General features: G+C 33.7%; 1 protein-coding gene across 8 annotated transcripts in view; it reads left to right on the top strand.

Moving 5' to 3' along the window:
- Positions 1–12258, top strand: part of RCOR3 (REST corepressor 3) — a 57278-nt gene extending 45020 nt beyond the window's left edge. For 7 of the 8 annotated variants that reach the window (XM_055233923.2, XM_055233921.2, XM_055233922.2 and 4 more), the window contains 3 exons: positions 276–333; positions 8944–9185; positions 9648–12258. In XM_055233923.2, the coding sequence (XP_055089898.1) occupies positions 276–333; positions 8944–9185; positions 9648–9992 (645 nt within the window). In that variant the 3' untranslated portion in view covers positions 9993–12258. The remainder of the gene's footprint in view (positions 1–275; positions 334–8943; positions 9186–9647) is intronic. The other variant, XM_055233924.2, reaches the window with a different exon arrangement.
- Positions 12259–12921: the final 663 nt, after the last annotated feature.

Genomic DNA, 12921 nt, shown 5'->3' with positions numbered 1-12921 from the left:
GGGAAACTAATAGATTTTCTCATGTTTTAATATCTCTAATTAGAGCATAAATGCGAATGTTGTTCCTTCTCGCAAATTGGTACATTTCCCTTTCATTATCTTGCTGCATGGGTAAAAGGTAACTCAGAATATATATTTTTAATCTTTCTAAAAATGGAATCTTCATGAATCAGAGTTGTAGTAATCTGTGACTTGATGAAAATTTAAAAAAATAAGCGCTTTGGAAAATGTCTGTCTTCATATCCTCATTAGGAAACTTCTCTTTAATTTTGTAGTCAAATCAGAAAATTAATGCCCGTTGGACCACAGAGGAGCAGCTTCTAGCAGTGCAAGGTATATTAAAGATAAGCAGTTGTTGTTAATAATTATTTAATTTGTCATGAAAGGTGACTACTGTAGTTCTTCCCTTCTTTTAGAAATTGATTAAGAAAGGGCTCTTGTGTTTATCACAAAGTCCTGGTGACCAGGAATTCTGTGTTGTATTTGTGGATGTGACATACTCAAGTCTATGTGCATTTTGAGTCCTGAACAGCACGTAATGCATTCTCAGCACTAAATAATTGATGGTGATAATTAAGCATGAAAAAATCACATGGGCTCTCTGTGCTTCTCCTTTGGTATTCCTGCAATTGGGTTCGTTCTTACTATATATCATTCATTGATAACTCATAGTTAAAAGCATCAATAAACTATAGATGTTTCTGATTACTCTGCAAAATAGTGTTTATCTGATAAATGTCAGGATTGAAAATATTAACTACATGTTTAACTTTCAGTGTTTTATACTTCCCTTAAGAGATGTACCACTGAATGCTTAGAAACCTGATTTTAAATAGGTATATTTTTTAAAGGAGACCTAAGAGCGATATCAAAAAATCACTTTCAGCATTTTAAATGCACTATTTCTAAGAATGTTTTGTTGAATTATGTGGTAGAAGACTTTTTGTATTATGAATACCCATGGGCAAACTGGAAGCATAAACTTGGATTTTCTCATGTTTAAATGACTTAAAGACAAGTTGTATATTTTTATTCATTGTTACAGATTTGTTTCCTCTTCATGATAAATTTATGTGCAGGTCTGATTGTTCAATTTAAAGTTTGGTCTACATTTTGTTTCTTCCTGGCTGAGCACCTCTGTGTTGAGTGCTAATAGCTTTTTTTTAATCTAGGTTAACTACTGTGAGAGAGTGGGGCCCCAATGAAACATATAAGCATACCTTTTAAAATGTTGCCAAATAGTCTTCAGAGAACATATTTAATACAAAAATGCTGTGCAGACATCATTCCGATTGATCGACTGATAGATGACTCCACAGTTTGGATTAGAGAGAGTAAGAATTAGCCAGCCAGCATGATTTGAAAATGTCACAGGAGGGTGCCAGCAGGATGATGTCAGCCCTTGCTTTTGGCCTATGCAGCATAGCACAGTCATTTCAGAAAGAATTGATACTATGACACAGGGTGCTGGATGTGCGTTGGGCACATCTGTAATTATAGAACTGAGTTTCTGAATGAGTCAAAACAAGGTTTAGTTCATAATGTTCAAAAATAGCTGTTTTTAAATTAGACTCTGCCAACTTAAATTATTGTTTAAAAAATTAGTGAGCATTTTCAGTGGCTGCTTTATATTCATTTAGAGCAATGGCCTACATGTTTAATATAGTCATTTTGAGTAGGCATTGCTTTTATTCATGTAAAACCTGTGTTTCCCTCTATCTAGTAGCCTGGTAAAAACTGAACCCTGATTTCCAGTATTCATACCAGGCTAATTTTTTTGTATTTTTAGTATAAGATTAGTATATTAACTCTGTATTTTTAAGAAATTTTCCCAGTGAAAGGATATTCTGAAAAGAATGTCATAGGAAAATCTAGGCTAATACTTCTCTACACAGCACTCAGTATTTGATATTGCTCTACAGAGTACTTTAAGTTATAGAGTCCATTGAATCTTATGGCTGGGTTGGATATTACCCAAAGCTGCATTCAAAGGAAGAGCAGTGGTAATATCTAAATATATAGTTTGAACTATATATGTGGACATAACTTATAAATATTAAAATAAAAGAATGGAGTAGTCATATATATAACCAAACATTTCCTCTGTACTGAGGTAATTCAGTATTATACTATGTATATTTAAAAAGTAACCCTTTAAGTTACACTAATGCAGCAGTTTGTATGGAAGTACACATGTTCGCAGGATTTCAAAGGCACTTTCTTAATAATGTGTTAATGGTGTTAATGTCTCTGTTTTATTTATTCTTTGGATTTTTTTGTTTTCATTTTTGGGTTTTTGTTGTTGTTACATAAAATGAAACTATATATATAAGGCTATTTGTGCCCTATATAAAATAGCTATTTTAAAGAGAATTTTAAAGTGTCATATTGTCTTATGTGCCCATGCATTTATATAGTGCTCAGAAGTGTGTCTTATAAATAGTATAATCATGTAGTAACGTCCCCTGTACCTGAGTTTCAGTGCAGTTAAGGGACGTAATTGCAGGGTCTTTTAATACACAGTTTACTATCTAGAAGTACTTATCTTAGCAGGCAATTGTTTTTGTTTTTTCTTTTAAAAAAAAAGTATGGTAAACCTTCATATTATTCTAATGACCAATTTAGTTTTACAAAGTAATAATAAACTGTTTTGATATTAACATGTTTTAATTTGTATAGCACTTTATATTCAAGACATTTTACACATATTTTTCTGATTTGACACTTGTTAAATGCTTTATTTTATCTGGCTCATAGTAGAAGTCTATTACATTGACCTGCAGAAAAAAATACTGATTCTGGGCAACTAGTGAGATTTACAACTTTACTATTAAATAAGCTTTTTTGTTACAACGCTTTTGAAACCAAACATATTGAGATCATTTCCTGTCCTAGGACTTAAATATGTATTTCCCACCTTATTTTCCTATTCCAGCTACTCATATTGTTGTTAACTAAATGTTAACCATTTAAATAAGTTTCCCTTCTTTCTCTCTTAATTAGAAGAGAGGGGAACCATGCTTAGATCAAATAGGAATGTCTGTTTACACTTTTGTAATCAGTCACTTTATTATGTTAATTCTAGTTCTACCTATGTTGTAATTTTAATAGAATTCCTCAAGAGTCTCCAGGTAGGATATCATTAATACTGCTAATTTAATCCTCTTAAAATATTTGCCAGGAAAGGTATTTCTACAGTTTCTATCATGTGTTCCAAACCCTAAGTATCTAAATTTTTATTATGACCAAATTTTATTATGACCAATAATGATCTTTCCATATTTGTGTTAATGATAAAATATTCCTGTTTGTAGCTTATACATATATACATATTTTTTCTAACCTATAATGCTTTTAGAAGTTATCCTAAAATCCAACTTGATATTCATATGATAAACAGAATTCAGAAATTAAGAATTTTTAAAGGGGCTGGGTGTGGTGGCTCACGCCTGTAATCCCAGCACTTTGGGAGGCTGAGGTAGGTGGATCACTTGAGGCCAGGAGTTCGAGACCAGCCTGGCAACATGGTGAAACCCCCTCTTCACTGAAAATACAAAAAATTAGCCAGGTATGGTGGTGCACACCTGTAGTCCCAGCTGCTTGGGAGGCTGAGGCAGGAGAATTGCTTGAACCTGGGAGGTGGAGGTTGCAGTGAGCCAAGATGGCACTCCAGCCTGGGCAACAGAGCGAGACTCTGACTCCAAAAAAAAAAAAAAAAAAAATAGAATTTAAAAAGGAATTTAAAAGAATTTAAAAACGAATTAGATTATTCTAGGTGTATCTTTTTTCCATGTAAAATGGAATGATGGTTAGCTGTTTTCAAAAAACAATACATTTAAATTATAGTACAAAACACCCTTTTAAAGTGTGTAGAGGCTAGAAGCATGGTATACAGTATTTGCCATTTTAATTATAACCGCCTCTTAAATACATTCATTTCCTAGTCATTAGTGCTTAAAAAAAAAATGCTTCCCAACTGAAATTTATGCTACTTTAGGATAAACAAAATTTTTTCCAATTGTATAAAGATGTCAACTTTAGTTATTTTTTATATAATTATTTTTTATATTTAATTAGTTATTTTTTTATAATTACTACCTTTTTATATAAAACAAAATGACAGAACTATGTTCAGGTGACTTATGCTTATAGTAAAAGTTACCTTTTCTTGTAGTTCATTCACCTTTTTAAGATAAATGAAGTTGCAAGTCTAGAAATTGTCTTCTTTCTATCTTTTACTAACAAAAAGAAGGGTTTGTAAATGAGAAAAAGTAGATTTGGCAGTTGATTAAAAATAAAAGGATGGTAACATAGTACATGAATGATCAAAAGGGAGTGGAACGAGGAGATTCATATATTTCCATCTGAAAAGCACCCTTTTGCTTTAGAGATTATTTTTCTATTATAACAGACACCATAAGAACGGAGGTTCAAAAGTATAATTGTCAGCCCTCTGATACACTTACATTAAATAATTAATGATTCAAAATTTCCAGCATTTTTGTAATGGAATGTAACTTATAATGTGATTTTGACTTTTAGCGCCTTCCATATATACATCAGTCACTGTTCTGCTGCTATTGCTACCTTCTCTACCTCTTAATATGGAATTCTTGAAGAGATTTACAGGAAGTGGAAAGAAATACATGCCCCCAAATGGCTTGAGTTTAAAACGTATGTCTTAATGATAGAAAAGAATCATATCGCTGGAGTTTCTAGATGTTATTGTATTCGTATTATTTCAAAAATATATTTTTGAAAAATTAATGTTTCCCAGTTAAACTAAGTACATGTTCACTTTAAGACATTTTGCTGTGAAAGCCAGAAAAAAAATCCTCTGAAATTTCACCACCCATAAGCAGCTTACCATGTTTCGTCTTTTGGGTGTGTTTTGTTTTTTTTTTCTTTTTTGTAGTCCAAAATCATTTTTTTTTTTTTTTTTTTTTTTTTTTTTGAGACAGAGTCTCAGTTTGTCACCCAGGCTGGAGCACAGTGTCAGTATCTCGGCTCACTGCAACCTCCACCTCCTGGGTTTAAGCGATTCTTGTGCCTCATCCTCCCGAATAGCTGGGACTACAGGCGTTCACCACCACACCTGGCTAATTTTTGTATTTTTAGTAGAAACTGGGTCTTGCCATTTTGGCCAGGCTGGTCTCGAACTCCTGACTTCAAGTGGTCTGCCTTGGCCTCCCAAAGTGTTGGGATTACAGGCATGAGCTACCATGCCCAGCCCCAAAATCAAATTTTAAAAAATTGTTTTAAACATACCAAAGGCAGCTATCCATGCTATCCTTTCTAGCTAAACATGAAAAAAAAAAAAAAAAAAAAAAGATTCAGATTCCGTTTTTACAGTTGGGAAATACTGCATAAAATCTCCTGAAGTTACCACCATCTTACTAGTCAAAGATTAAAAAAAAAAAAAAAAATGTATGGACAGACTCCACTAATTCAGAATGTCTGATAATTCAGATAATGGCTATGCTGAAGTCTCTACTGCTAATAAAAATATCTTCTTTAGCAAGTTAAAAGTATTAACAAGAAATGTTTAAAAAGATGTTTTTGCGTTGGGTAATATAGATTCCTGGTTGGAATATGTGGGCTTTCCTAAAATGTAATGATAACAGAATATCCTAATGACTTATATTTTTATGTTAATTCCCAAATAAAACTTTACATATTAAAGATTATAAGGTATCATCTGCCAGCATAGAAAGCCAAGTTGTTTCATTGTAACTTTCAAATGAAATTTAGAAATTTGACTGAAAACAATTTTGTTCTTCCTGGGAAACTTACTATTTGCCTGTTTATTCCACTAACCTTTGAAAATGACCTCTTTTCCTAGACTTGAGACTTTAACAACTATGGTTCAAGCATACCTTTTACATCTTCAGGAAGAGAGATTGACTTAATCATATTTAACTCCCTTCCTGAGAAAGTAATCAGATTTTATCAACTATGAAAAAATAATGGAGTGCCCTTCCCCCAGGGACAGATTGAAACTAGGGTAGCTCTGATGCCATAAGTTGTTAAAGTTAGTTGCTGCTTATCACTACCACCTGCTAGTTGTTTCAGAAGCCTCACTGGAGATTCTTTTAAAGGAGCAGTCTCATTGAGTCAGTTGGGGTTTCACTAGAGTTTGCCTAGTTGCTAGCAACAGTATAGAGCTTAAGAGTTCCATCTTCTAACCAAAATGCTCTTGAGCCGTGCTGTTCTGAGTGTGAAGGTGATGAAGAATTCAGCCATATACATCTAATACCTCTTATGGTTTAGGGAAGAACAATAGAATGAGGCTTTATAGGGAAGAAAAATCGTATTTCCTTATTTCCTAAGCACTTCCTGTGTACTCAGCATTGTAGTCATGCTAGTGCTGCTTTGTATTTTCTAGGACAGTACTTTCCAACCTTTTTCACATCATGGTACACAGAGAAAGTTATGAAATTTGTCACAACACACTAGGGCAAGCAGATGAAGCTGCTCTTGTCCAAATGAGACTGCCAAGGAGCTCCAGCCATCCTAGACCCTGTCCAGCCATCCTTCAGGATGAGGGGATTAGAACAAATGTGGATGAGACGAGGATGAGAACAAATGTGCCTAGATATTTGTTGGAATATCTAGGTTGGAATATCTGAGGTTGGAATCCTCAGCCAAACTACGGAAGTCTACAGTGTGGTCTGAGCTTTAAGAGTTTAGACTGGCATACATGAGTTAATTATAAGCATATTATAGTTAATTATAAGCATACTTGGGTGAGTTAGAAAAAGTTATTGACATTGAACATCTCTAGAAACACTAAAGCTCTTATAGGAAGTAGTTTTGAGTTTAAGGTGTATAATTTTACAAATGTAACAATATTGGTGACAAGGTAAAGTCCATTGAACAAGGGAAAATTAAGAAGTGGAAGATCAAAAGGAGCATAGTCAGAAGAAGGGGCACTTATTTAAGGAATCAGACTTGGGGACAACTTAGAGTTTTGGAATATATTTTGCAAAATAAGCGTTCTGAGGTTTATAGTATCTTTAGACTTGGAGTCAGAGTTAGTTTCAATGTGACTTCTTCCTAGGAATACAGTCTAATCCTAGACTTATTTAAGGTTTTCACTTCTAAACTCATGTATTCAGTAGGTTTGGCCATTGCTAGAATGTAAATTAAGCATCCCTTATGAAAATTAGTAACTGATAGAACACTATATTTGGTTTCTAATTAGTAGTTATTCTTCACTGCAGCAAACTCAAATTTAGAATTTAGAAATGGCACAGAGACTCACCCTTCTAAGAGTTGCTATTTTCTAAAATGTAAAAGTAGTAGAAAGTACTTGAATATATAACAGTAACTCCTATGAAATAACCTTGGCTTTTTATTACCAAATAAACTCTCAGTGGAATCTAGTCACTATTGTAATTTATACTTAACTGTGAAGTTCAAACTGGAAATCAACCTCATGGGTTTAAAGGGAGTATAAATTCATTTATGCTGATAAAACATTATAAACAATGTCTATCATTGTTACTTTATTGTCACGTACATGTATTTTCCTTTGAGAACACAGCAAATGAGCATAGCTTACAAACCCAAAACTCTACCTTAAAAATGGGATACAATTAGAGGATAATAATGTCAGACCTCCTGTCCAGAATGCTCTTAGATAAAGGAATTCCCCTTAGAGTCAAGCCCAGCTAGTTTAATGTAGTCAGAAATGCTTATTTCCAAATTCTCGATTTAAAATAAAGCAGAATTTAAAAGTGGGATTGTTACATCATGATAGTGCTTTAGGGTAATTGAGTATTTCATATTAATTGGTATTGGTAAGAATAGCATTTCTGCTGGGTATTAACATATCCATATATTATTCTCTCATCTGTGATCATATACATGTTATTTATTTAAGCCCCCATATTTTTGTCTCCTTTCTCATCTCTTTCATTAATTAGTTACTGTTTTCTGGTATTTTTAAAAGCAGTTATCAAATTATAGAAAATTTCAACAACTTTTCTATTTTGAGCTAAGTGCATCTCCTTCTAGAATGAGTCTGTGAACTTCTTTTAGAATTCCCTTAAGAAGAAATTATTATCTATTTAAAATTCTATAGTAAACAATCTCAAACTTCTTAAATCAATTATTATCCTTCATTATAATGAACTTCCTTAGTGTAAAGTTAGGTTCTCAGTTAACAATAAATACCCCTTCTTAAGTTTAAGGTAGTGATGATGAGCACAAGTGCTCATCAGGTAGTCATTACTGTTACCTTATTCTTTAAGCTATGATCTTTCATCGATTCAGTCTTTAAAACTACTAGATGAGTTAAAATCCAACTGACTGAAAAAAATATCTTCCCTTTTTCTAAAATCCACCAACTTGTGATGATTCTCCTGCTTTTCATGTTTAAGTTCTTATCTAATTTCAATTTGTTGGTACCCTGGTGGTATAGGCAAGTATTCATGTTGAAGTTAGTATTAAGACCAAAATTATAATGCTTTTCTTAATGGGGGAACCCTAAGGCTACTCACTCAGTCCATTGAGGGGATAAGAGATGGCTCATTCCCATCCAGTTTTGTTTACAAACGATGTTGCTCAAATTTAGGTGACTGGCTACTAGGGAAATAAATGAATGTGGAATTGAGGATGGAACAAAGAATTCAATGCTTTACAATAAATGGACTGTATTTGAGAGTTCAAGAGAGGATTGGAGAAAATAACTGAGTATGTAAAAAATGGTAAGTTTCTGATTGTTCAGTTGAAGGCAAGTGGCTGGCTCGATGAAATGACATAACTGATAGTTTTCATCTGTGACCCTGATATCTTAGCCTCTATCTCAGAATTGAGAAATGAGCAGAGTTTATCAGAAAGGAATTTCATTGCTGGTATCTTTTGTGTGTGCATGATGTATAGTACACACAGCTCTCCTTATTGATCCTTCACAGGTGTATTATTTACTTTGCCTTCCAGGTGTCCGCAAATATGGTAAAGATTTTCAAGCTATTGCAGATGTAATTGGCAACAAGACTGTTGGCCAAGTGAAGAACTTCTTTGTAAACTACAGGCGTCGGTTTAACTTAGAGGAGGTATTGCAGGAGTGGGAAGCAGAACAAGGAACCCAGGCTTCTAATGGTGATGCTTCTACTTTAGGGGAGGAGACAAAAAGTGCTTCTAATGTGCCATCAGGGAAGAGCACTGATGAAGAAGAGGAGGTGTGTTTGTGTATGGAATTTGAGCTAATATGAGTTGAGGAATCACCATTTTGTGTGGTATTCTGTAAGGTTAATTTGTCAAGAGGACTAGCTAAATTGAGCATGAAAGGTTGACAATACACTTACTCAGTGGTGCATCTCTCGTGACTCTTAAGTCATAATGATATGCTAAGTTCTGATTCTAGAAGAATGGAGAGTGTATTGTTCTTTCATAGTCTTATTTTTATTTTCAGTGTTAAGCTGTTTACAAATAAAGATGCCTGTTTGGTAGCCTCGTTGGTTTTTGGTTTTTTGTTTTGTTTTGTTTAAAATAAAAGAAGCTTGTGCTTCCAATAAACACTGGTGTTATGTTTTTGTTTTGTTTTGATTTGTTTTGTTTTTCCTGTGACAGCCCAAACTATATTGTATTAAGTTCATTAGGACTTACATCTCATACATGTATTTTTGTTTCCTCACCTCTAGGCACAGACCCCACAGGCTCCTCGGACACTGGGTCCATCACCTCCTGCCCCATCATCCACTCCAACACCAACAGCCCCTATTGCCACTCTGAACCAGCCTCCACCACTTCTTCGTCCAACACTGCCTGCTGCCCCCGCTCTTCACCGGCAGCCTCCTCCACTCCAGCAGCAGGCTCGGTTCATCCAGCCCCGGCCAACTTTAAATCAGCCTCCACCACCTCTTATTCGCCCTGCTAATTCTATGCCACCCCGTCTAAACCCAAGGCCGGTGTTGTCCACGGTTGGTGGTCAACAGCCACCATCACTTATTGGAATTCAGACAGATTCACAGTCCTCACTGCACTAAAAATTAAATTGGACACAGCTGCAGTAACTTTTCACCCCATCATTATACCAATGCTCATCTGACTGATGAAAACGAGGAAAGAATAATCATTTCTAGATACTGAGGCTGCGAACTAGTTCTGTGGCAGTGGACTAGCATAAGTGGATGTCTAAGAAATTTTTCAGTTCACTAGACTAAAATGCTATACAACAAAAAGCCTCCAGTTAGCCTCCTTTCTACAGTATATGTTCAGCAATGTTGATCTCATAAAAGGAAAAAAAAAAGATTTAAGTATTCTATATACCAAGTTTTTGTTTTGTTTTTACTGTATTTATTTTATTGAGGTTCTTTATATTCCTGCCTCTTCATAGTCAAGGCTCTTAGTACAGGAATATTGACTTAGGAATTGTGAAAACTCCTTAAATTTCTTAAGTTAAGGATGTTTGGCTTTTTTCTTTAATTTAATTTTTTAAAAACCATTTTCCTATGTTAGGAGTGCAAGAATAGCCAGCATTTCAGATTTTGACATATGTTCATTTTATGCATATTTAAGAAATTATAGCTGCATATCCCTTCTTTCAAAAAATGTTGCTTTTTTTCTAAAGGAATTTTAATATGTTCCTTTAAAAGAAAGCAATTTAATCAATTGCAAAGCAATTATATAAAACCACAAAGAATGTACTGAACCTACTAACCCTTTAACATACAGTTTAGGGTCCTAGCGCAGAGTCCTTGTTTAAAGGTCATTGACTCATCATCTATCAGTAATGAGAGGATTGGAAGAATAATTTTGCATACAAATGAGGACTTAATTTGATGAAATATAATCTCTTTAAGTTCCTTGAAAATGGAGTTGGTTTGTTTTGTTTCTGAATGCTATCTGCTTTTAACTAGTAGTTGCCTACATCTGGGGACTTCAGAGAAGAATTAATTATATTTTGTTAGTTATGTAGACACTGGTTATGGAAGCATTTCTTTACCCTTTTCATGTTTGGTTTCTGAACTTAAAATTGCCCTCATACTTAATAATATGGTCTGCATTTAATATGAAAGGTGTTTTCTTGATAAATCTGTTGTACTATTTGGATACATTTGTGTATTCCTTGCAGCCAACCTGTATTCGTGGGATTGGTTTAGGGTTAAATCATCAACATTATTTCATAAAATAAATTTAAGAATTTGTTCTGTATTATCTAAAGTTGTATCAGTATATTGTCACAGTTGTGCTGTTAACTAAAAATGCTGAGACCCCTTTTTATAGAAAAACAAAAAGACATCAAGTCTTCTTAATTCAACCCATAATCATTAAGTACTTAACAAAGAATATTTTACAAGTGATTGATAGTATTTCAACAATGTGTAATTAATATTTTTGATACAGTGATTTCATATTGGAATCATTATTTGTGCAAAGGGACAGACAGATCACTTAGATTGCTATACTAGTGGACATAGGCTAAATGTTTGCACATTCACATTCTTATCACGTGTAGAATGCTTCACAAAATAGTCAACATCTAAGGCCCTAATTTATGTTTTGAAAGATCATGTGTTCCAAAAATACTCCCTATCATTGTCTCCACAGCCTTAAAGTGCTATAGATTTAAATTCATTGATTGATTAGTTTTCATTTTTAATTTTAGACTGCTTCTTTCCATAAATACCCTATGTACTGGCATATCTGAAACTCTTTTTCCAGGTTAGGTCCTTTTCTTTCTCATTGAATCATCTTAGATAGTTCTTGGCCCTGAATTTAGCTGATTTAAAATTCTTAATATTCAAGAATTTATACTTATTTTTTCTTTAAAAGCCACAGGGGACAGTTATATATCTTAAAATATCTAAAGCATTTTTTAGAGCGCTTACATTGTCTTACGTATGTGCATACTATACCTTTACAGCGTTTATTGTCTTGTCTCTTGTCAGTAGACCTTCAGTACACAGTATGTGGGATATGTCAGTCAAGTTGGTCAGCACCAGCATCTGTCCAGCTGTTCAGTATATTGTGATTCATTAAAACATCTGTTCTATCCCAGACATGGGCCAAGGTGCTGTATCTGAGGGATGTGCTGTAATTTGATTTACATGCATTAGAGCACACAGTAGAAAAACCTTAGCTTCATTGGTAATATGACACATGTATATAGTGAGATGTCTTTATTGTGTGCTTTGCATATTTTGTAAATATTTTGCACGTCATTATTTTTCTTTTTTGTTTAAGCAGTGTTTGACCTGGAAGAGTGATATGCTTGCTGCTTAATCAAAGGATTAAAGATTTAAAGATGTCTATGTCTTCTATTTTTATATAATTTCATGTTCTATGAGGAATTTAGTACCTCTTCACTGTGAAATTCGAAATAATGATTTTTATAAAAGCAAAACTAGAAATCTTTTAATGACAATTTTCATTAATTTCAGGGTTATCATTTTTGAAAAATCTACACCAAAGTGGTTTTTTAAAATTACATAACTAAAAATAAATCACACTGTGGATACATCTTATAAAACTAATGGAAAAAATGTTTTTCTATATGATTTAATTCTAGTGTAATATGGATGAGGTAAGGGTAAGTTATGATCAAACTTTTTATGTTCTTAATAAGCTTGCAATTGAGTAAAATAGAATATAAAATAAAGGTGAAATAATATAAAATTTTGTCTTAATGTAGGCCTACATTCTTTTTAGGAATAGATGTAGAGAGCAAGCCGAGAACGTGACTATCATTTTTAAGAATATTAAAAATTGCAAGTACAGTCATGTCCCTTAACAACAGGGATACGGTCTGAGAAAGGTGCTGTTAGGCGATTTTGTTGTGCTGTGAATCAGACTGTACTTGTACCAACATCGGTGGCAAAGTCTACTACACACCTAGGCTGTATGGTATAGCCTTTGCTCCTAGGCAACAGTCCTATGCTGTACAGTAATATACTGTACTGAATATCATAGGCA

This window comes from Symphalangus syndactylus, chromosome 19 (assembly GCF_028878055.3).
Source record: "Symphalangus syndactylus isolate Jambi chromosome 19, NHGRI_mSymSyn1-v2.1_pri, whole genome shotgun sequence".
In the NCBI taxonomy this organism is placed as follows: Eukaryota; Metazoa; Chordata; class Mammalia; order Primates; family Hylobatidae; genus Symphalangus; species Symphalangus syndactylus.
This window is presented reverse-complemented; position numbering and strand designations above follow the sequence as displayed.